Source organism: Bufo gargarizans, chromosome 2 (genome assembly GCF_014858855.1).
Source record: "Bufo gargarizans isolate SCDJY-AF-19 chromosome 2, ASM1485885v1, whole genome shotgun sequence".
Classification (NCBI taxonomy): Eukaryota; Metazoa; Chordata; class Amphibia; order Anura; family Bufonidae; genus Bufo; species Bufo gargarizans.
In genome coordinates this window covers 286,849,772-286,875,494 of record NC_058081.1, presented here as the reverse complement: position 1 = coordinate 286,875,494, position 25,723 = coordinate 286,849,772, and the positions used below count along the sequence as shown (strand labels likewise).

At 45.7% G+C, this 25,723-nt stretch overlaps 1 protein-coding gene across 2 annotated transcripts in view; it reads right to left on the bottom strand.

The window, feature by feature from the left end:
* PPHLN1 (periphilin 1) overlaps positions 1–25,723 on the bottom strand; it is a 103,275-nt gene that overhangs the window by 66,690 nt on the left and 10,862 nt on the right. For both annotated transcript variants that reach the window (XM_044280359.1, XM_044280358.1), the window contains exons 2-5: positions 23,231–23,268; positions 18,431–18,525; positions 17,657–17,797; positions 17,500–17,561 (exon numbers count right to left, since the gene is read on the bottom strand). In XM_044280359.1, the coding sequence (XP_044136294.1) occupies positions 17,500–17,561; positions 17,657–17,797; positions 18,431–18,525; position 23,231 (299 nt within the window). In that variant the 5' untranslated portion in view covers positions 23,232–23,268. The remainder of the gene's footprint in view (positions 1–17,499; positions 17,562–17,656; positions 17,798–18,430; positions 18,526–23,230; positions 23,269–25,723) is intronic.

Genomic DNA, 25,723 nt, shown 5'->3' with positions numbered 1-25,723 from the left:
CGGTTCCAGATCGGGATTCTCCGCTAACCGGAAGCCGAACTTTAGACGCCGAACTTAAAACAGAAGTTCGCTCATCTCTAATCGCAATCCTTCTTTCTCATACTGCGGAGGTGATTGCTGCATGTAAAAGCAGCAGTTTCCTCCACTGAATGAGCAGCTGACTGTCAAGAGGGAATGCTTTCTTCCCGACAATCGGCTGTATATTGCAGCGTGTAAAGCCTGTAATACAATGCGCAATTTTTTGGCAGATAATCGTTAACACACGTTCACATGAACGCTCGTTAGCGATTATCTGGCAGTGTAATAATGAACGAGCAAGCAAGCTCGATTGGGCAAGCCAAAATCTTTTGACATTTAAAAAAATAATAGTTTGCAGGTGGCAGATAGTGGTGTCTGATAACGATCTGCCGCCGGCAAACCACTATACAGCATGGAAACGAGCAATGGCCTAGTGATCACTCATCCCCATGCTGTGGAGGAGATCGCTGCATGTAATGGCAGCGGTCTCCCATGTTAGCTAGCAAGCGATTGCCGGGAGGGAACGCTTCCCTCCTGACAATCGTCTGTGCCACATTGGGCTGTGTAATACAGCCTTAAACCCACCTTTAAGACCTTACAATTCTACTAATCTAATACTTTAATAAAAAGAAAACGTGTTTTCCTTGTAGCAGCAGTAAACTAACAATGGATTACCTATCTATATAGGAGCTTCTGCTAAAGAAGGACATTTTTTTAATTGAAAATTGCCAAAAATTCTTTAAAACAATAGTTTTTATGAATAGTGAGTATAAAAAAAATACCTCTTTCTGATGCGTCTCTTTAAAGGGGTTTTCCAAGACTTTATAACTAATGACCTATCCTCGGGATTGGTCATCAGTATCTGATCGGTGGGTGTCTAACACACACGATCCCCGACGATCAGCTTAGGGCCCTTTCACACCTGCGTTCTTTTCTTCCGGCATAGAGTTCCGTCGTTGGGGCTCTATGCCGGAAGAATACTGATCAGGATTTTCCTAATGCATTCTGAATGGACAGTCCGTCCTTCAGGATGCATCAGGATGTCTTCCGTTCCGGAACGGAACGTTTTTTGGCCGCAGCAAATAGCGCAGCATGCTGCGCTTTTTGCTCCGGCCAAAAATCCGGAACACTTGCCGCAAGGCCGGATCCGGAATGAATGCCCATTGAAAGGCATTGATCCGGATCCGGCCTTAAGCTAAACGTCGTTTCGGCGCATTGCCGGATGCGACGTTTAGCTTTTTCTCAATGGTTACCATGGCTGCCGGGACGCTAAAGTCCTGGCAGCCATGGTAAACTGTAGTGGGGAGCGGGGAGCAGCATACTTACCATCCGTGCGGCTCCCGGGGCGCTCCAGAGTGACGTCAGGGCGCCCCAGGCGCATGGATGACGTGATCGCATGGATCACATGATCCATGCGCATGGGGCGCTCTGACGTCATTCTGGAGCGCCCCGGGAGCCGCACGGACTGTAAGTATACCGCTCCCCCGCTCCCCACTACTACTATGGCAACCAGGACTTTAATAGCGTCATGGGTGCCATAGTAACACTGAAAGCATTTTGAAGACGGATCCGTCTTCAAATGCTTTCAGTACACTTGCGTTTTTCCGGATCCGGCGTGTAATTCCGGCAAGTGGAGTACACGCCGGATCCGGACAACGCAAGTGTGAAAGAGGCCTTAATGAGACGGCAAGCGCCGATGCCTTCTTGCAGCTTACCAAGCACAACGTTGTACATTGTATAGCGGCTGTGCTGCCCGCACCTTTTACAGCCCCACTGAAAGGAATGGGTCCGCATCTGCAGACGTGGACAGAAATATGCGGTCGTGTGAATGGGCCTCTATAGTGGTCTCGTTGTTGGATGCTAATGCTGTCACTCAATGTAGAGGGGAGGGGCTGTGAACTCAATGCAGTGAAGCTCTGCCTCCTGGGTGCTTACAAGGGCAGAATAAAACTTTATATTCACACTTCTCCTTATGAGCTCTAAAAAAAAAAAAAGTATGTTTGTACAGCTCTCCCTTGGCCCTACCTAGTGCAGTCAACAGTTTAGCATGGCCAAAAGTTCTGACAGATGCCATTTAGGGTCCATTCACACGTCCACAGTGTTTTGCGGATCCGCAAAACACTGGGCCGGCACTCCAATAGAAATTACTATTCTTGAAAGCAGCTGCGGACAACAATAGGATATTTAAAATTTTTGGGGGGAGCAGCGGATCGGAAATGCGGATGCGGACAGCACACTGTCTTTTCCATCCCCATTGAAAATTAATGGGTCCGCACCCGTTCCGCATAATTGCGGAACGGATCCGGAAACAAAGTGCGGATGTCTAAAAGGAGCATTAAGGCTATCAGAACTAAAGAGCAACATAAAGTATAAATAACAGGGGCAGCAATTTAAACATTCCCACAACAGCTGGCGCCAGTGTGATCCAAACTGTACTTTTCCAGGGACAGAAGGCTTCATGAACCCGCTCAGAGTTATTGGATCCTAAATCTCTGTTTATTCCAGCCATGATTTCTGTAAACAGAATAATATCCATCATGCTTTCATCTTTTATCATCTGGGCGCTTACCATACAACTGCAATGGCTGAATATACTAAAAGAAAACAAGCTCGTTTCCTGGTTTACAAAGCTGGGGTGTAACCTATGAGAAAATACTAATTCACAAACAAAGCCAAGTATCGCTGGACGATGCTCTTAGGGAAATCACTATTTTAAGCCATGAGTTAAAAGTAAGATTTAGATTTATACTATATTTCTTTTAAAGCAGGACTGTATTATACATGACACAATTATTTCTTACAGGAGTAAGCAGCCATATAAAACTGGATCAGAATTTTGATGATTATATAAAATGTTTGTGTTTTAAATCTTTTTCTGTGTCTATACATACAGCAACTAGCAAAAAATATGCATTCATATATTCGTAGTTTTTATAGCTACAAACGGATTGGCCTCTTCATTCTATCAAAGTGGGACGGACATTCTGCCTATTATATCCAGACAGTGATAGATATTCTGTTATTTCTAATCTGTTTTTATTTTCTGATTTCAGATTTTTTTAAATGCTATTTCCTGAACATGATTATGGATCAGCCATCTTGCCTGAGCTGTTGTTAAAGGGGTTGTCTTGCCATTAGGGCTGCAGCAAATGATTATTGTAGTAATAGAGTATTCAACCGGTTATTTTTAGGATTAATCGAGTACTCTAATAAGAAAAACCTTCTTAAAATAACGTATTGCTTTATAAAAACAATATTTTTATTTCTTACAGTGGTATAGCAACTAATTGCACACACATAAAGCTTCTTTCACAGCTGCAATATACATTCTGTCAGAAGAACAGCCAGAATGTACTATATCGGGTATAGCTGGATAATGCCGGCTGCTGCAGCCATTGACTGTAATGGGGTCCGGCCTTGTTACAGCATTCAGGCTGGGTTTTGGCAGGACCAAAAAAATAAAAACGCTTTGGACGATACCCAGCATGTATGCCGGAACATGGCCAGATGGCCTTGGACCACATTATAGTCAATGAGAGCATATAGCTGGTTGTATCCGGCTATACCCAATACGGTGTACTCCAGCAGGCTGTTCTTCTGCCAGAATGTGTATCTAAGGTATGCCCCTCCATGCCATCCATTGCCATGTATCCCACTACCCCAGTGCCATCCATTGCCATGTCCCCCACCCCCAGTGCCATCAGATCAGCCCCTCCATTTCATGTCCCCCACTGCCATCAGACCCTCCATTACCATGTCCCCCTTCCCCATTGCCTCCATGCCATCCACCATGTCCCCCACTAACCCAGTGCCATCAGCCCCTCCATGCCATCCATTGCCATGTCTCCCACTCCCCCAGTGCCATATGCCTCTCCATGCCATTCATTGTGTCCCCCTCCCCCAGTGCCTCCATGCCATCCACTATGTCCCCCACTCTCCCTGTGCCATTAGATCAGCCCCTCCATGCCATGTCCTCCACCCAGCGCCATCAGCTCTTCTATGCTATCCATCTCCCGCCCCCCACTCCCCCAGCGCCATCAGCCCCTTCATGCCATTGCCATGATCATCCATGTCCTCCAGCGCCATCAGCCCCTTCATGCCATTGCCATGATCATCCATGTCCTCCAGCACCATCAGCCCAGTTCAAAATCACAGGTGCCTCCTTTATCAGAGGTGCCACCTTCAAACCCCCCTCCAACTTTATACTTACCTTTCCTGGCACTGGCAGTGCGCTGACATGGAGTAAGGAGACGGACCGCGCCTTCTTCCCAGTATGCACTGGGAGGGACCTGACATCACACACAGTGTCAGCCAGCACGCTGACGACGAGTGCACGCAATGCCCTGCCCAGTGCAGCACAGTGCTGAGTCAGGAAGCCACGGAGTGGTGAGTGAGAGGCTTCACTTCACTCACACTCCGTGGTCATGTGATTAAAACAAATCCTTGATGCAGGGAAATTGCATCGAGGATTTTTTTGCCTCGATTACATCGATAAATGGTTTCAGCTCTACTTGCCATATATATTGAGGATAGGTCATCAATATCAGATCTGCGAATGTCCGACACCCGGGACCCTGGTCGATCCACTGTCTGAAGAGGAGGTGGCGCTCCATGTGAGTGCAGTTTCCTTTTCATTACACTGCACATTGTCTCCTGTGGAGCGGCGGCGTAGTGTAATTACAAGTACTCGCTACATTCAAGTGAACGAAACTTATCATTATACTGCACTGCGGAGACAACGGGCGGTGTAATGAACAAGAAGTAGTGCTCAGTGGTCACTGAGGAAGGGGCCAGGAAAAGACCCCGAAACGTGTCTGGTTGTTTTAAGACCCGCACATCAGCTGATGGACAAATATCTATCTATTTACTTTGTAATTGGACCCTCATTTATGTAGAGTCCTCGATTATAGAAGTTCGATCTTCACCTGGCATATAAGGAACGTCCCGATTTAAACATTCAGTCCTGCTAATCGTGAGATTCCATCTGAATACTCTCCACGGTTGGAGACAGTCTGGAAGGTAACTGGAGACCGTGAATACAAGGGACCGTAGAATCACCCGAGCCGTTCCAGCTGACAATTTGCAACCAGGTACCGCTGCATTCGACATTGCTAGCCACGTGGGACGCCACTGTGTGCGCAAGTCGTACGGCAATTGAACTATTCCACATTAGGAGGTGTAATCACAGCATCTCAGTCGAACTGAGATCAATACATGTGACTTTAGTTAAGATCGTCATTTCGAATATTTACTGGGAACTTTAATCGGCGAAAGTTTTATCGTATTGTTCAATACCAACATATTGATACTAAATAATCGAATTGGTAACATCACATGCCGTAGAAGATAAGATCATCATTCCTATCCAATATTGACGTTACATTCTATTAAGAAGACCTATAATGTTATATATTTGAATGGAGATTTTATCTATTACGTCTACATTATTTCTACCTCAGCCACGATTTTAGATTTAATGTACTGTAGTTATTGTAACATATTGGTTATATCCTAATTACTATTGTCTTTTAATGATTATATATTTCTAGGTTGTCATATCTGCATTTTGTGTAATAATAAATCATTCAAGTGTTACCACTGCCCAGATTTGTGTGTTTCTCTGTGTGGTCCAGGTGGTGAGTGCTCAGCCTTTATAGCTATTTGAATAAAAAAAAATACAGCTCTGTATATGGAAATATATATATAAAAAAAAAGTTATGGGTATCAAAAAAACGAGATTTTTGTGAAACTCACCTGTAAAATCTCTTTCTCGCGTGGTTCATTGGGGGACACAGGACCGTGGGGACACAGGACCGTGGGTATAGCTTGCTGCTGCCACTAGGAGGCGACACTAGGCTGAAAAGTGATAACTCCTCCCCTGCAGGCTATACCCCCTCCAGCCTGGAGAGAGCATATCAGTTTGTGCCCAAGCAATAGGAGTAGGAGAAAATAACCATACGGTAAACAACCAACAACTGACCAACGCCAGTCGGATCAAACCAGAACTGGGGCCATAGTGGCTCCACAACCGCCAACAATCACGGCAAACAGAAATCACTGGGTGGGAGCTGTGTCCCCCAATGAACCACGCGAGAAAGAGATTTTACAGGTGAGTTTCACAAAAATCTCGTTTTCTCGCTGGTATCATTGGGGGACACAGGACCGTGGGACGTCCTAAAGCAGTCCACGGGGAGGGAAAAAATCACATGCCCCTGGAGAAAAAACGTCCTTGAGGATGCGTAACTCACTGTCGCCTGCAAGAATTTGCTGCCTGGAACAGTATCCGCCGGTGCCTAGGAAGGCACCCGGTAAGACTTGACGAACGTGTGCCCGGAAGACCAAGATACTGCCTTCCACTCTGGAAGCTACTGCACGAGGAGATGGACCCGAGAATCGCCGACCGCTGGTCGGGTGGGCCAAGACTCAGCTGGGCGTTGCCCACCCGAGGGCGGAATGCCCGAGCAACTGTTGAACGGATCTATCCGGAAAACATCCTTTGGAGGCCGTCAGCCTTGACAAGGACCCCAGGATAAGAATTGGTAGAAGTCCTTAGGGCTGTAGGCGCCAGACAAGGACAAGCAAGCCCAGAGGCCAAATCACATGGCTGATTGAGAGCTCGGTCCGTGTACTACGAGGGAGAAAGAAGAGAAACCCATGTCTGTGAGGCGTGGAAAGGCGACCACCTTCTGCGAAAAAAAGAGGACCTTGGACGGAACACCTGCCCTAATGTTCATACTTAAAGAAAAAAAGTACGTACAAGAAGGCGTAACAATTCAGAGAAAAAAAATAAAAAACAATGCCACCAAACAGCTGGCTCCTGGCCGCAGCTGTGGAAGCAGAACTAAAAAGCCAAGTCCTTAGGATTCACCTCTGGTCCAGAGAACAGCCCCTAGGGAGCGGAATATTGGTAGACCAACGCCCTCATAGCCAGAGAGGCTGGTGGTGAGATCTCTAGTAAGAGAAGCTGCCTGAGAATCACTAGGAAACAAACGCCTGAGCCAGGCGTGCCCCACTGCCGGCCAAAGTATCAATACCACATGGGAAAAGTAAGTAAAATAAAAGCCAATGTGAGCACCGCCAGTGATGGGAAGCCCCGTCACTGACCATATTTCAACAAAACAGTAACGCTGCCTGGAAGGGCAGACGAGTGGAACAAAGATGAGAGAAATACTCTTGCCGGGTGAAGTTCGACCACAACGTCCAACGCCTTCACCATACCCGAGGAACCCTGGGCCCGAAAAAAATAAATAAATAAATAGGGATGGGCTCCCAGAGTAGTACAACCCATGGCTACTGGTCAGCTAGACAGGAGGATAAGGAGATCAGTTATCCACCACGAGGGGAGACCGGAAAGGAAACGTGTGATCCGTACCAGGAACGAAACTCCTACTAACAGGGGACGTCGTAACATACACCCGCTCTACCCGTCTTGGGAAGACTCTCAGTCCACCCCCGGAATGAGCAGTGAAAGAACAACCACCATTGGCTTGAGGTGATATCACTGACATCTGAAGAGAGGTAGCACCACTGGCGACACAGTATGACTACTAGATCCAGGTCCCGCTTAGAACGGCAATCTAGAGCAGACGAGTGCCGTAGGGACTGATCTACCCAGTAGAACGCACTCAAAAGGTAGGTGCCGATCAGCCATTGTAATTACACCATCGCCACACCCGAGCCTACGACAGAAGGACAATAGCCAACAATAATGAAGAAAGACCGGCACTCACTATAGCCTTCAACAAAAGATGATGTCTTTTTTGGTCACATACAATACTCTGACGCGTTACGGCTCACATCAAGAGCCTTTCTCAAACATATGGATATGGATTGGATGTGGCAGAAGGACAACAGTTGTCAGAGCCACGTACCCTTATTGGTAGAAAACCAGAAAGAGGCCAGAACTAAAGCCCATTCCCATGTGAGACGGGGGCTCCACAGCGTCTAGTGGAGATGCGACACACCGCCAGAAGGGGAGGCCCTACCAGGGAAGCCCCAAGAGTAATGCACACGCCATACTCCAGCCGAGGAGTAGACCACACCGTAGAGGTCACTGATTCTCGTGGTAGAGGAATCCGCTGCCTGACGAAAGAACTGTGCAGAAGGAGCCTTCGCATGTAGTGGAGACTCAAACACCCCTCGTGCGGTAGGGGCTACCGTATGCTCCGCCAGCGTGGACATGAGGGGACGGCCTGAGAACATCCAGGAGAAGTTCTGGTATCAAGCTGGCCCAGTCAGTAGAGCCAACCCTAACCCCTCCACCTGACAAGTGCGCTGAACAGGAGCAACTGCCGAATTAGTACCAGGGTAGAACCCCTACCTGAGGGGGGCTGTCTCGCTACAGCGATTAGGAGCATCTGGCCCTAGCGTGAAGACTACCCTGCGAAGGAGAAGCCGTTGTAGTAGCCACTGCAGATTGCCAGCATAACGCCCTCATCTAGATAAGGATGAGTGGTGGACTCAGCATCCGGAGTCGGTGGAATACTCTGCTTGCTGGATCTTGATCACAGTACTCTGTGCAGTGTGACTGACCTGAACGGTGGAGGCTCATGGGGATGGGGAGTCTCTAGGACACATAAGGGTGGGTGACTCCCCTGAGAGCACAAAGGCCACAATCTTGTGTCTCCAATAAGGTGCATGAAGAAAAGAGGGATACAAAATGGGGGTATCCATAGTCTCCAGTGGCAGTATCCATATGCCACTAGATGGAGAATATCAGGCACCAGCGGTACCGACTGTTGCCACGGACCACCTGTGAAGGGAACCAAGGCATCTAGAGTCGTGGCGTAGCTGAAATACAGCATGCAAAGATGCATAGCGATTCCCCCGTTACTGGATCGTTTGTAGAGGGAACTGCCATAGGAAGTATGTGATGGCAAATGGGAGATGGAATAGCAACCAACGGAAGCGCAAACCCCCGGTAGGGAAGGGGGTAGCGATAGTCAGAACCGCAATCTACGGAAGTGTAAGTACCCACTCAATGGAGGGGGAAAAACCGACGGCAAACACTGCACCCAGTGGCAGTGCAAACGCTTTACCTACGATCGGGAGTAACATATCCAGTAAGTACTGTACCCCGAGGTAGTGCAATACATCACCCATCGAAGGGGGTAACGCACCTAGCAGGAACTTGCATATTACGAGTTCTGTACTCTGTGGGAGGTGTCATCATCCCCCCCAGAAGGGTGTAATGCGTACGTAAACACTGCGACAGCAGTGAGAATGCCATCATGCCACCTAACAGACGGTTAATGTATGCTGACAATACTGAGCCCAGTGGAACTTCAATTCCGCCACTCACAGAAAGAGGGACACCTTGCCGGCATTGAGGCCAATGCTAGTGAGGTCAGTCCACCTCAGGAAGGAGGTAAAACCCAAATTAAGCACTGTATCTAGTAGAAGTGTAAATAGTGCCTAAGGAAGGGGTTAATGCATACACCAGAACCGGTTAACACGGACGTAATCTAGGGACCGAATAACTGTCCTGCCTCGGCCCGCTCGTGCGCAGTTCCACCTCTCAGCCTCTAGCCATGGCTGTTGCAGGTTGCGGCGGTGTTGAAATAAGAACCAAACTACCCGGAGGTGGAATGGAACTAAAGGTCTGCTTACCGATTGCACAGACGGTGCTGTAGTAACCAAACGACCCAGGAGGGTGGATTGGGAACTTCCAGAGGTCCCCCGCTGAGTTGCGCAGGGTAGAAACTCAAACAGACGCCCCCGGAGGGTGGATGGGAAGTTTCAGTTGTCCACAACTGGATTTGCGCAGTCGGATATTTGCGCAGTAGTAGCACCATTAACCAACCGGTCTCAGAGGGCGGATCGGGATCCTCCAGATGTACCCCACTGGATTTATGCAGTTGGAGCATCATCAACCAAACGGCCCGGAAGGCGGATTGGGGACCCTTCGGATGTACCCACTGGATTTACGTAGTTGGAGCATTATCAACCAAACGGCCCCAGAGAGCGGATTGGGATCCTCCAGATGTACCCCACTGGATCTATGCAGTTGGAGCATAATCAACCAAACGGCCTCAGAGGGCGGATTGGGATCCTCCAGATGTACCCCACTGGATCTATGCAGTTGGAGCCTTATCAACCAAACGGCCCGGAGGGCGGAATGGGAATCTCTCAGATGTACTCCACTGGATATGCGCAGTTGGAGCATAATCAACCAAACGGCCTCAGAGGGCGGATTGGGATCCTCCAGATGTACCCCACTGGATCTATGCAGTTGGAGCATTATCAACCAAACGGCCCGGAGGGCGGAATGGGAATCTCTCAGCTGTACTCCACTGGATATGCGCAGTTGAAGCATAATCAACCAAACGGCCTCAGAGGGCGGATTGGGATCCTCCAGATGTACTCCACTGGATTTTTGCAGTTGGAGTATTATCAACCAAACGGCCCGGAGGGCGGAATGGGAATCTCTCAGATGTTGGAGCATAATCAACCAAACGGCCTCAGGTGGCGGATTGGGATCCCTCATACGCACTCCATTGGAACTTGTGGGCTGAGGAGAGCAGGATCTGCATGCGCACAATTTAAAAAAAGAAATTTTTTTTTTTTTTTTTTTTTTTTTTAAATTTTTTATGAGGACCTAGCCCGATATGGAGAAGGGCTGTATACTGCAATATAAAGGCACATTGTGCCTGCAGACAGAATCTATAGAAAACAGGGGCCTGAAATGAGGGAGGAAGTTCCGGCCTAGAAGGCCGCAAAGCCGGGGACTAAATTATCACGCCGGCCGACCGGGACTCACCGCTAGTCAGTACATAGCGAACCTGGATCGATGTCCGGAATGCGGTCACCTGAGTCCGCTGACCTGCGTAAGCCCATCGGAGGAGTAAATATGCGTGGCCGAAGAAAAAAGAAAGAAATAAAACGGTAGGCCCAAATAAAGCCGGGGCCTAAATTTTGCGGCGTCCGGCCGAGTAGGGAATCCGTTCTGCCTGCTCTCCCGGGACGGCTTAGTGGACTCCTGAAAAGGGAGCCGCCGAGAAGGTGCGTCGCTTGGCCGACCGGGAAGCCCACCCGGTCGGTCGGAGAGCGGGGTCACCGGAATAGGGCGCAGAAGGCGCCTGTTTGTAGTCGGGAAGGGTGAAAATAACATGCCGCGGCCGTGGAAAGGGATTAACCCTTTCTACTGAGGTGAGCTGGGCGATGGGTGGAGGATTCCTCACCCCCTCAAGAAGGGGCCATGTGAGGGGGACAGGGAGGGACAGTAAAACTCACCAGACTTCATCTGTGTTCTTCACCCATAGTCTTGTACCAGCAGGGCCACCCCACGACCGCTGGCACCAGGCATCAGGGGTCCATGTAGAGAAGGGCTGGGGAGGAGGTGGCCCTCTTGCTGGCGGGAAGCAGGGGAGCTAGGCTGCCCTGGTCCACTTTGTCTTCTTGGGGGAGGCAGGGCGGTGGAAAGGCAACACCGGCCAGCCTCCCAGGGAGACAGAGACGCATGCGAATCTGTGCCCCTTAACCTAAAAATAAAATAAAATAAAATAAAAACAAAAATCGTAAAAGAGCCACCCTGCTAAGCAGGGAGGTCTGCCTCCTACGACACTAAGCTAAAAACTGATATGCTCTCTCCAGGCTGGAGGGGGTATAGCCTGCAGGGGAGGAGTTATCACTTTTCAGCCTAGTGTCGCCTCCTAGTGGCAGCAGCAAGCTATACCCACGGTCCTGTGTCCCCACGGTCCTGTGTCCCCCAATGATACCAGCGAGAAAATGAGATTTAAAGGGGTTATCCAACACCCATAATGCCCCCTAAAATGCCCGGGTGCCTTATGCAAAGTTATACTTACCCCGCCCCCAGCATCGATCCCGATGCCCACACGGCTGCTGCTGCATCCAACGACGGAGGGGTGCAGGTTCAGCCAATAGCAGGCCGTGACGGGGCCGTGCCTCCCAAGCGCCACACGCGGGAAATACAGCGGGTGGCCGTGCAGGCATCAGGAGCCACGTAGGTGCCGGGGAGCGGGGTTTGTATAACCTATATTAGGTGCCCGGTAGTAAAACATTAATTATTGTCATTTTTAGTGCACAGTGTATGCTGTCATTAAAAAATACAAATTGTCGGACAAAAATACTAGCCCGCATATGACTATGTGAATAGAAAACTGAAAAACTTAGGGGCACATTTTTTAAGACCGGCATTTTAGATGCTGGTCTTAATAACCCCAGCGCTGGTGGTGGATCAGCCGAAGTTATGTAGAGGCACCGGCACTCTACATAACTTCGGCGGATCCATCGCCAGTTCTAAATGTAAGACAGCTTCCTAGACGTAGAAAATGGTAAATGAGACGGACATGCCTGGCAGTCCCCTTTCCCATCCACGCCACAGCCACAATTTCAGACCTGGAGTAAGCGGGGAAAAGTTGAAGATTGCAGCGCAAAGGACTTTTGTGCCGCAATCTGCGCCAGAAATATGTCTAATATAGGCGTATTTCTGCTTAATAAATGACCCCCTTATCGTTTTTGGGAGCTGGGGAGGTAAAAACGAAAAAGCAAAAACTTAAATTGGCCTGTTTCATAAAGACGACCTGTCACCTCTCCTGATATGCCTGTTTTAATAGCTTCATGCATTCCCAATGTAATCATTCTGGAGCATCTATTCTTTGTGCCATTCCTGTGTTATTTCTACTAGAAGTTATGAATGAGTTGCTAGCAGTCTGAAGTAAGGGTACAGAGGGGAGGTAACAAGTTGGGGGGGGGGGGTGTATCTACACAGGCTCACTCTATCCAATCAGTGCTGCCATTGTCAGACTGTGCAGGTACAGACCCCAAACTTGTTACCACCCCTCTGTACCCTTACTGCAGACTGCTAGCAATTCATTCATTACTTCTAGTAGAAATAATAAAGGAATAGCACAACATACAGACATAAGAATAGATGCTCCAGAATTGCTGATAAAACAGGCATGTCAGAAGTGGTGACAGGTCCTAAAAGGGGTTTTGTCACTTCAGTAAGTGGCATTTATCATGTAGAAAAGTTAATACAAGGCACTTACTAATGTATTCTGATTATCCATTTTTCCATCACATTATACACTGCTCATTACCAGGGTTACGACCACCGTGCAATCCATCAGCGGTGGCCGTGCTTGCACACTATAGGAAAAAATGTCGGCCTCTCTGGTGGCCGAGTCCATGGGAGCTCACATAGGCTAGTGCTTTTTCCTATATTCTGCAAGCACGGCCACGCTGATGGATTGCAGGGTGGTCATAACCATGGAAACTAGCCGTGTATAATGTGATGGAAAAATGAATCCCGCCAGAAAGGGAGCAATAAGGGTAATAACAATACATTAGTAAGTAGCTTGTATTAAACTTTCTCTACATGATAAATGCCACATGCTGAAGTGAGACAACCCCTTTAAGGGGTAGTAAATCTTGTCTTGATTATTTGGCATTCACTACAATCTGAAATTGGTCGTTATATGCAGAGATGAGTCACTTTCTCTCTGGATGCTTAGCTTCTGAATAGAGGTTAAATATATGCATAGCACATAAGCTCGCTAAAAGATACACTAATAAAGCCGTAATATTTGCTAACTGAAAAAAAAGAGAGAAACAGTGCCATATACTTTCCACAGTTTACAGAATTTCACTAGGCCCTGTGAAATCCCCCCCTCCCCCTGCTTTTCTGCAATAACTAACAAAATAAAATCCACCTGTAAATGGCAAAACTTAGGCCTCTTTCACACGGGCGTTCCGGATTTGCTCCGGATGCGTCGCATGTGCATTGCGGGAAAACCGCACGTCAGTTTTGACTGTGATTGCGTTCCGATATTGAGTTTTTTCCAAAATACGCAATACGTTTTGCACACGCATGAAAAAAAACTGAATGTGGTACCCAGACCCGAACATGGACTTCTTCACTGAAGTTCGGGTTTGGGTTAGGTGTTCTATTCATTTTATTATTTTCCATTATAACATGGTTATAAAGGAAAATAATAGCATTCTTAATACAGAATGCTTACTAAAATGTCGATTGAGGGGTTTAAAAATAAAAAAAATTAACTCACGTCATCCACTTGTGCGCGCAGCCGCCATCGTCTTCTTTCTTCTCCTTTCAGGACCTGCAACAGGACCTTTGACGACGTAATCACGCTAATCACGTGAAATCTTCCATCTTCATTCAGCAGGACCTGCGCTGACGTCATAAAAGGTCCTTTTGCAGGTCCTGAAAGAAGAAGAAAGAAGACGAACAAGTGGATGAGGTGAGTTTTATTTTATTTTTTAACCCCCCAAACCACATTTTAGTAAGCATGTATTAAGAATGCCATTATTTTCCTTTATTAGGCTACTTTCACACTAGCGTTCGGGTGTCCGCTTGTGAGCTCCGTTTGAAGGGGCTCACAAGCGGCCCCGAACGCATACGTCCAGCCCTAATGCATTCTGAATGGACGCGGATCCGCTCAGAATGCATCAGTCTGGCAGCGTTCAGCCTCCGCTCCGCTCAGCAGGCGGACACCTGAATGCTGCTTGCAGCGTTCGGGTGTCCGCCTGGCCGTGCGGAGGCAGGCGGATCTGTCCAGACTTACAATGTAAGTCAATAGGGACGGATCCGTTTGAATATGACACACTATGGCTCAATTTTTAAACGGATCCGTCCCCCATTGACTTTCAATGTAAAGTCTGGACGGATCCGTCTGAGGCTACTTTCACACTTAGAAATTTTTTTACAATATAATGCAGACGGATCCGTTCTGAACTGATCTACCGTCTGCATTATATGAGCGGATCCGTCTCAGACGGATCCGCTCTGAACGCAAGTGTGAAAGTAGCCTAACCATGTTATAAGGGAAAATAATACAGTAAATTGACTTTTATCAATTTACTTGTATCATCTCCTAGCAACCACGTGTGAAAATCACACCGCATCCGCACTTGCTTGCGATTTTCACGCATCCCCATTCATTTCTATGGGGCCTGCATTGCGGGAAAAACGCTGCGATTTTCATGCAACGCACAAGTGATGCATGAAAATAACCGCTCACCTGAACAGCCATATTGAAATGAATGGGTCCGGATTCAGTGCGGGTTCAATGCGTTCACCTCATGCATTGCACCCGCGCGGAATTCTCACTCGTGTGAAAGGGGCCTTAGGGTCTGTTCACATATGTATTTGTTAATTTTGTTGTTCTCTTCCATCATATGAGCAGAACAACAAAACTGACAGAGTGACAAACATCACTTAATTAAGCCTCATTCACACGTCAGTGTTTGGTCAGTGATTTCCATCAGTGATTTTGAGCCAAAACTAGGTGCGGCTCTAAACACAGAAGAGGTGCAGATCTTCCCCTTGTAACTTATGTCTGTGGAGGCTCCAATCCTGGTTTTGGCTCGCAATCACAGATAAAAATCACTGACCAAACACTGACGTGTGAATAAGGCTTTATCACGGGTCCGTTATTTATGATGGCATCTGACAGAGACTCCAATGTAGGAGTGAACAGAGCCTCAGTTATATTTCTTTGGTACTTATCATTCTATTGCTTTTTCAGACTGTGAGGCTTAAAGGGGTTGTCCAGGTGTTAATATTGATGACCTATTGTCAAGATAGTTTATCAATATCTGATTGACTGGGGTCCACAGGTTCACAGGACTTTCTTTTCCATCCTGCATAACGTAAACCAGATGGAGTTTCCGCCCGGCAGTGTGTTATTGTAAATAAAAGATGCGCCGATGCTAGCCTCAGGGGGGCTGCCTGGGTGAAAAGAAGGGTATGTCCGGGTTCAGCTCTGACAACCCCTTTAAGTGTTTTAGGCACTTTTTTGACTTGTTCTGAATTGCCTACTGGGAAAGGAACAACTTAAAGGGGTTGTCTGGGTTTCATGCTCAGATTCTCTCCACTGCCCTCCGCTGCATTGCGCAGGGCACAGGCATCTTCTGGAGTTCCGGTGACGTACTAGGCTTTCCATAAGGACTGCTAGGCTGAGGCTTCCACCCAGCAGTAAGCCTAGTGACATCACCAGCTCTGATGGGCGGGCTTTAGCACTGCCCTAGCCTGTAAAACGGAAGCCTCCACCCAGCAGTGCGTTATTATAAACAAAAAAATCCCTTGCTGGATAGCGCAGGCCAAGGGAGAGCATGGGAGCATTAAATGCTCTGATGCTCATGTCAGGTGGGGCTGCCTGGGTGAAATTCTGGGTCTGTCCGGGGTCAGCTCTGAACCCAGACAACCCCTTTAAGTTGCTAGATGTGTTAAAAAATATTGGTACAAATTTCTGTCATAATGTAAGCCAACTAATAAGTCATATAAACTCAGACTATATAGTATAAAGGTGCATCAGATTTATTATACAGCACACTTTCATAAATTTAGCACATATTTAGACCATCTAATCTTTTTATACTACCTGATTTCAGAATAGTGTCGGTTAATTATTGTGTTTTGATGTCATAATTAATGCATTATGATGCCATAATGGTGTCTCATCATAATGAATCTAGTTTGATGTCAGTATGGTCTCTTATGATATCATAATTGATGCATCATGATAAATATCCCCCATACTCTGGAACTCGCTACCCCAACATATCAGACTCTCACCCTACAGTGGAATCCTTCAAAAGAAACCTGAAAACCCACCTCTTCAGACAATCCCACAACCAGTGACCCTGCTGCCTCTATACCGCCATGACCAACTTCACCCGCACCTACTGTGTCCTTCTCCCATACCATGCAGATTGTAAGCCCTCACGGGCAGGGCCCTCTCTCCTTCTGTACCAGTTTGTAACTCGTCTTGTTTATGATTAATGCAATTGTCTGTATTATGTATGTATACCTCTTCTCATATGTACAGCGCTATGGAATGAATGGCGCTTTAATAATAATAAATAATAATAATAATAATAATAATAAATCCATCATTATGTCATAAATAACAGATTTTTTTTTATGCCTTTAATGGAGTCTTATGATGTCATAATGAATGCATGGTGCTTAATGTAATTAATGTATTACGATGTCATAATGGCGTTTTCTAATGTCATAAGTAGTGCATTATCATGTCATAATAGTCTCCTATAATGTCAGAAATCATAGAATAAAATAATAGTCTTTTATGTCATAATAATTGCATTAACACATTATGGCTTTGTCTAGAGTCTATGTGTACCAAATATATTATGCCAAATACAACGTTTAGAAAGGGTTTTTCAGTGATTCAATGTATAGTAAAGGCTGTAATTTTAAGAGAAGTGCTACTGAAAATGAGTTATGCACAATGTCCACTAGATGTCAGTAGAACTCCACATAAACATAGGAGCTAAATGTTTAACAGATGTATCCCTCTAATCAATTCTCACAGGTTTTAAAGTAAGATTCTGTCTACCTTACATTATTTACCTGTCTATACAGACGTATTCCACTAGAGAAAATGCTGGGACAATTACACTGAGGAAAGCACTCTAGGAGGCGAGAAGGACGACGCCAATTATAGAGTACTTGAACTGAGGGCTAGGCAGAATTACCTGTAGTCTAGGTGCCGACTCAAGGGTGGCTCTCCTCTTCCCCACCTATATACTGGATCTTCCTATAGGAAAGTAGTACAATGGATAACAGCATAAATGGCTGCAGCTGGTATGGAATATCTTCACACAATAACAATAAAAAAAAGCAAATGATTACCCCTCTATATGGCCCACTTCGTCTTTCATATGCGTGGGGGTCATCATAGTCTCTGAAATCTGGATCACTGTAATCTTCATACCGGGGGTACCCTTCATCATCTGGTCTCCTGACCACACTGACCACTCTGTGATAATCTCCCTTTACGAAGGTAAGGAAAATGGTGTTAACGTCTGTCAAACCAGTTTAAAAAAGAAGATTCTCTTTCAGGTTGCACTCCATTCAGCTGCTGTGTTCTCACACTAGGAAACAAGCTTACCCAAGCAGCTCTGGGCCGGCTGAATAACTCATGGCTCTACAGCATATAGAATTCGTATGCTCCCATGTATAAAGGGGATATTGCTGTGGTTCACCTGATTAAAACGCTTTTTTTCTTTTGTTGATCTGAGTTGTGACACCTTTTCCTAATACGTAAATTAGGTCTTTGGTGCAATGAGGGCATCACCATTGCTCTTGTTGCACCCAAGCTCCGCTCCTTTCTGTTGCCAGTCCCTCACTGCTTTGGCACTGTCTGGCCCTGTCAATCAAAGCAGCGAGGGAGGGGCTTGCCCTGGCAAAAAACCTTGCACCACCTATGCAAATAATGTCTGCAGAAGTAGAGAGGCCTGACTTAACATGGGGGACTTTTTAGAAATTAGCATGTTAGGTATGGGACCTAAATGCTACATGTGTCAGAAAGAGACCTCTTGGGCAGGGAATAGATGATATTAGTGACCGGTTCTCTTTACACAAAGTATCTCAATGTGAATATCTCAGTAAATGTGCAGGACTTACCTCAGGAGGACCTTCACGAGGTGGAAGCCTATGTCTTGGTAACCGTTCATATTCATATCTACCATCGTTCCACATTTCCTCTTTTCTGTAATCCACTTTAATTATAGAGAAAAACACAGTATATTGAAGGGAATATATCATCCATACCAGTTTTTTTTTTTTCATTTTCTTTAATCTCGTTTTACATTCTGATTGTACATTTGTAATTTTATTTCTGTAAATGATTATGGGGGCAGCTATCTTGTCTGAGGTGTTTCTCTGTGACGTACACTAAAACCTTGTGCTGGTCATGATGTGTCAGATGAGTAGTGGCGTCACCCAGGTGTCTGTGTACACTGTCAACTGCCAACCAGTACTGCCCGATTATATATATATATATATATATATATATATATACATACACACACACACACACACACACATATATACACAGTACAGACCAAAAGTTTGGACACACCTTCTCATTCAAAGAGTTTTCTTTATTTTCATGACTATGAAAATTGTAGATTCACACTGAAGGCATCAAAACTATAAATTAACACATGTGGAATTATATACATAACAAAAAAGTGTGAAACAACTGAAAATATGTCATATTCTAGGTTCTTCAAAGTAGCCACCTTTTGCTTTGATTACTGCTTTGCACACTATTGGCATTCTCTTGATGAGCTTCAAGAGGTAGTCACCTGAAATGGTTTTCACTTCACAGGTGTGCCCTGTCAGGTTTAATAAGTGGGATTTCTTGCCTTATAAATGGGGTTGGGACCATCAGCTGCGTTGTGGAGAAGTCAGGTGGATACACAGCTGATAGTCCTACTGAATAGACTGTTAGAATTTGTATTATGGCAAGAAAAAAGCAGCTAAGTAAAGAAAAACGAGTGGCCATCATTACTTTAAGAAATTAAGGTCAGTCAGTCCGAAAAATTGGGAAAACTTTGAAAGTGTCCCCAAGTGCAGTCACAAAAACCATCAAGCGCTACAAAGAAACTGGTTCACATGCGGACCGCCCCAGGAAAGGAAGACCAAGAGTCACCTCTGCTGCGGAGGATAAGTTCATCCGAGTCACCAGCCTCAGAAATCGCAGGTTAACAGCAGCTCAGATTAGAGACCAGGTCAATGCCACACAGAGTTCTAGCAGCAGACACATCTCTAGAACAACTGTTAAGAGGAGACTGTGTGAATCAGGCCTTCATGGTAGAATATCTGCTAGGAAACCACTGCTAAGGACAGGCAACAAGCAGAAGAGACTTGTTTGGGCTAAAGAACACAAGGAATGGACATTAGACCAGTGGAAATCTGTGCTTTGGTCTTACGAGTCCAAATTTGAGATCTTTGGTTCCAACCACTGTGTCTTTGTGCGACTCAGAAAAGGTCAACGGATGGACTCTACATGCCTGGTTCCCACCGTGAAGCATGGAGGAGGAGGTGTGATGGTGTGGGGGTGCTTTGCTGGTGACACTGTTGGGGATTTATTCAAAATTGAAGGCATACTGAACCAGCATGGCTACCACAGCATCTTGCAGCGGCATGCTATTCCATCCGGTTTGCGTTTAGTTGGACCATCATTTATTTTTCAACAGGACAATGACTCCAAACACACCTCCAGGCTGTGTCCAAGGGCTATTTGACCATGAAGGAGAGTGATGGGGTGCTGCACCAGATGACCTGGCCTCCATAGTCACCGGACCTGAACCCAATCGAGATGGTTTGGGGTGAGCTGGACCGCAGAGTGAAGGCAAAAGGGCCAACAAGTGCTAAGCATCTCTGGGAACTCCTTCAAGACTGTTGGAAGACCATTTCAGGTGACTACCTCTTGAAGCTCATCAAGAGAATGCCAAGAGTGTGCAAAGCAGTAATCAAAGCAAAAGGTGGCTACTTGAAGAACCTAGAATATGACATTTTCAGTTGTTTCACACTTTTTTTGTTATGTATATAATTCCACATGTGTTAATTCATAGTTTTGATGCCTTCAGTGTGAATCTAAAATTTTCATAGTCATGAAAATAAAGAAAACTCTTTGAATGAGAAGGTGTGTCCAAACTTTTGGTCTGTACTGTGTGTATATATATATATATATATATATATATATATATATATATATGTGTGTAAAGACCATCCAGAATTTGCAGTAACACTTGTACAGGGGTCATAGACACCAGTAAAAGCAGTTTTATGCTTTGCATATTTCTACACATGCCAGAACACAGTATTAGCACAGCATGTGTAGAGCCCTTTCAGTACCCACCATCCGCACCAGAATTACTCCTGGTGTAGTCGGCAAGGACTGAAGACCCCAGGCAGGCTGTACCGCTACAGTGCTCTGGATCACCATGGATGCCTAACACTCAATGAAGTCAGACTCCCACTGTAACGCCCAGGATCGGAGATAACTCTTATCCCCACTGCTCAACACTATAGATGCCAGTCGATAGCAACCTAACAAAGGACGCCAGGCCTGCCATGACTGTGAGCCTAATAGACTGTGCCACAGGATCAGCCTAATACACTGTCTGTCACTGTTACAGTGATAGTTTATAAAGCATTAGGTATACAAGGTATACCAATGCACTATAAAAGCGATGTCTCCTAGTGGGACAACAAAATAATAAAAGTTCACCCCTTCCATCTGGTCTTTAACTCCTTGTCACCCATTTGTGTGGGCAGCTGATGCCATATCCACTGAGTTTCTGCTGTTTCAAACAGCAGAGACCCGAGGCGAATGTGTGCGATCAGCCATAAGGCCGATCACATACATTTAAACCCTCAGGTGCTGTGGTTAAATGTGACCACGGTATCTGAATGGTGAAGACGCAGAAGCCGCAAGCTCCAGCACCTGTAAAAGCATTCCCTGACTGAGATCGGGAAAGCTGTTATATGCCTGCAATGGCTCGGAGCCTCAAGCAGGCTCCGATAACCATAACTGGTAAATATACCAATACAGGCCTGCAGATGGCAGCAATGTATTGGTATACAGTGAATAGTGTTTTTCTGTAATGGATAAACACCTAAATATCTGTCAATCTGATGATTGCTAGTTATAGTCACCCAGGGTAACTTACAAAAGTAAAAAAAAAAATCTAAAAGTTTAAATCTAAAAGTTTTCCCCCAAATAAAATAGTAATAATAATTATTATAATAATAATAATAATTAAAATATATATGTCATAGGCATCGCAACATCCAAAAACACCCATACTATTACAATATAACAATATGTATCCCATACAGCGAATGGCATAACAGTAAAAAATTCAAAATGACCAATTCGCAATTTTTTTGTCACTTTACCTCCCCCAAAAATTTGAATAAAAAAAGATGAAAGACACACACTTCAAAATGGCATCATTAAAAAGTATGAATCGCCCGCAACAATGGAGCCCTCAGACAGCTCTGTACACATAATTACAAAAAAGTTATAGGGGTCAGAATATGGCGATAAAAAAATTAAAGAAAAATTAAGGTTTTTCTTTTCAGTATTAAAAAGGTCAATTTTACAGCATAGGGAACACTGTAAAAAAAGCCCTCATAGGCGGACAGTGAAAAACAAAAACGTAAAAAGCGCCGCCAGGTTTCTGCTGTTTAGCACAGCAGAGGTTGGGGCTAATATCTACGATTATGCTGATCGCAGATATCTAACCCTTTAAATGCTGTGTTCAAAAGAGACCACGGCTTCCGAGCGGTGAAAATGTGGAAGCCACACCCTCTTGTGCACGGGTGATGGCCTGGAGTCTGCTTGAGTCACTGGTATATTCCAATACAGGCCTGCAGGTGGCAGCACTCCTAAGGTGACTTAAAAAAAGTAAAATAAAAAAAAGTAAAAAAAAACAAAAATATATATATATATATATATATATATATATATATATATATAAATTCTAAATCACCCTTACCCAAAAACATAAATATATCTTCCCATACGACAAAAAGTGTAACGGAAAAAAAATATTAATAAAAAACCGATTCACCATTTTTATCACTTAACCTCCCCAAAAAATTGAATAAAAGGGGATCAAAAAGTCATAAACTCAATTTTTTTCCACAGTATTAAAACACATGAAAAACTATACAAATGTGGTACTGTTGTAATTGTAAGGATCCAGAGAACGAAGGCAACAGGTCAAACTGTAAAACTGTGGCAGAATTTTTTATTTTACTTTTTTTTTCAATTCCACCCCACTTGGAATTTTTTTCCAGCTTCTCACTACACTTTATGCAATATTAAATAGTGCCATTAGAAAGTATAGCTTGTCCCGCAAAAAAGAAGCCCTCATATGTCTATGTGAATGGTAAAATAAAAAAGTTATGGCTCTAGAAACACTGGGAGTGAAAAACTGAAAAACAGAAAATTGTTACATCCTGAAGGGGTAAAAGTTTATTTATAAAAAGATTAAATAAAAAAAATTCCATTAATAGTGGTCTGTGCTTCGAGTTCCTGTGAGAAAAGCGCATTAAAATGTTTGCCATTGTTTTATTTTGTAAAAGTGGCAAAAAATATATAAATGTGCACATATATAATTGCCATAAACCCATATAGTATAGATAACATGCTATTTAATCCGCCACCCAGCATCATATTTTGCACTCCTCCTTGGCCAAAAATACTCCTCAAAGATACTAATAGGAGAATTTTTATTCTGCCGGAAAAAATGTAGCGTGACCTCGGTAACCATCAATAGGTGAGGGTAAGATGTATCACAAAATACAGAAGAAAGGATCAAAGTGGTAAATGTAGAGCACTGGGGTTTAGAAGTGATTTTACAACTTTAGTCTGGATATATAATGATATGTTCTCCAACTTACTGTTATTCCTATGAGGTTATTCACTATACATTCAATATCTGTTGGGGGGGAAAAAAACAACAGTATTAATATGATAAAACAGCAATTCCCCATGTGTTAACATGAGCACACATTCTACTAAAGAGCGTTGGCTACTTTCACACTAGCGGCAGCCTTCTCCGGCAGGCTGTTACGGCGGATGAACAGCCTGCCGGATACGTGCTGCCGCTAGTGCACGCATGCCGCTGGAGGTCCGCTCCGGCCCCATTGACTATAATTTCCGGCGGAAGCATCACAAACATTTTGGCTGTCTCGGAATGTTTACCGGGCTACTGTCAGAACTCCGGCCCACCCACAATATAGTCAACGGGGCCGGAGCGGACCTCCGGCGGCACACGTGCACTAGCGGCAGCAAGGATCCGGCAGGCTGATGCGTGAAAAAAACAAAAACTTATGTACACAGACCCATTGAAATGAATGGGTCAGGATTCAGTGCGGGTGCTATGTGTTCACGTCACGCATTGCATCCGCGCGGAAAACTCGCTCATGTGAAAGGGACCTTACAAAGCACACTTGAGAAATGTAGCAGGTGAATTCATCCTTTTTTTTTGCAAAGAAAAATGCCACTAAAAAAACACCATAAAAAAAGCACGCAAGAAAAGACGCAAGTGGTTTCTACACAGTGTTTTTAAAGGTAAAAAAAAATGTCAGAGCAATTTTGGGTGTGATGAAAGGCTTAGGACACTATCACATTAAAGGGGTTGTCCGGGTTCGGCGCTTAACCCAGAAATACCTCCATTTTCACCCACGCAGCCCCACCTGACTTAAGCATCGGAGCAGTTCATGCTCCGCTGCTCTCCTTTGCCCTGCGCTAAATCGCGCAGGGCAAAGGCATTTTTTGGAGATTCGGTGACGAATCAGGCTCTCCATAGGGCTGCCAGGAAGCTCGGCAACGTCACCGGCACTGATGGGCGGGATTTAGCGCTGCCCTAGCCAGTAAAACGGCCGGCAGTGTGTTATGATAAACAAAAGAGCCCATGCCCTGCACGATTTAGCGCAAGGCAAGGGAGCACATCGGGTGAAACAGAAGGATTTTTTTTACGGCCATCAAATGGACACAGAAAAGTGAATGAGGCCTAACTTGTTCTGCAGTACGGTTTCTAAATCTGCAGCATGTCAATTCATCATGAGGGGTTGGACTGTGGATTTCAATCCTGGCAATACCCCAACTGCCTTGGATTGCAGCTGTAGCGAACACAAGTCCGAAATTTCTGTGTGTACTTTAGGCCATGTGATCATGCCATAAGGAAGGCCTCTTTCACATGAGCGATGCGGAACATGTCAGGGTTTGTTCAGTGAAAAACTGATGGTTTTCTACACCACGTTTTAGACACCGGTCTTAATAGGTCCCTGCACCGCATCCGCCGAAGGTATGTAGAGGCGCCGACCTCTATATAACTTCAGGGTATCCAGTGCCGGTCTAAATGTAAGCCAGCTTCTTAGCTAGAGTAGATTTAGACCATTTTTTATGCCTAAAACAGTCGTAGAAAATGATGAATGAGACAGGCCTGCCAGTCTGTCCCCGCCACGCCCAATTTTTTAGACCAGGCGTGGGCAGGGAAAAGTTTGAGACTGCGGCACAAATAGCCTTTTCGCCACAATCTGCATCAGAAAGGGTTCATTACTCTTACCGGTGTAGGAGAGTACTTGGGGTGGTGGTAGACGGGAGGTACGTGCCACCGGGGGTCCTGGCCCCGGTGGAGTAAGAGCCGGAAAAGTGCATTTTGCAGCGGTTATGCTGTTAACACAGCGGATCCGGGCCGGCTCTTATTGGGAGCAGGCAGATATGCGGGCGGGTGCCTGTCTCCCCACGGTCCAGGCCAGGTTTTGCAGGGAAGGGTTAAAAACCGACCAGCAACAAGGGTGTGGGGTGCAATGTGGAGCTTGTGTGTCCTCTGGCTGTAAAAGAGTAAGAAGTGGAGGTGAGCTGGGCTGTGTGCTGAGGCCTGTAAAGGACTGTGCAGGATCCTGCAGCTGAAGCCAGGAGGGATCCGTGTCCTGTGGCTAGAAGCAGGACCCGTGGACTTACTTCACCAAGGAGAAAAAGGTGACATTACCCCTGGCTTTAAATAGACTTTGCTTTATGTGACTGAAACAGGCCTCAAGTAGCCTGCAGCAGGGACTTGCGGTGTTTGAATTATTATTTTGCTGTTGTGTGTGACCACCCTCCCTATGAACTGCACCGTCTTTCACAAATATGCACCGTGTGAATAAACAAAGCATCGTGTTTTACACCAAGACCGGTCTGTGTTGCCTCTATACTGCACTCGCTACCACTGCCTACCAGAGCGGATCCCCACACCGGCAATTGGTTTTCCCAATAGCCTCCACAACGGCACTCACAGGAGGGTGTCCCCACCCCCAGGACAGGAAACAACGCAGAAGCACATGATTTAAAAGGCCTCCTCCCCTTACCTATTCAGTCAATAAGAGAGGACACGGAAGTGATGCAAG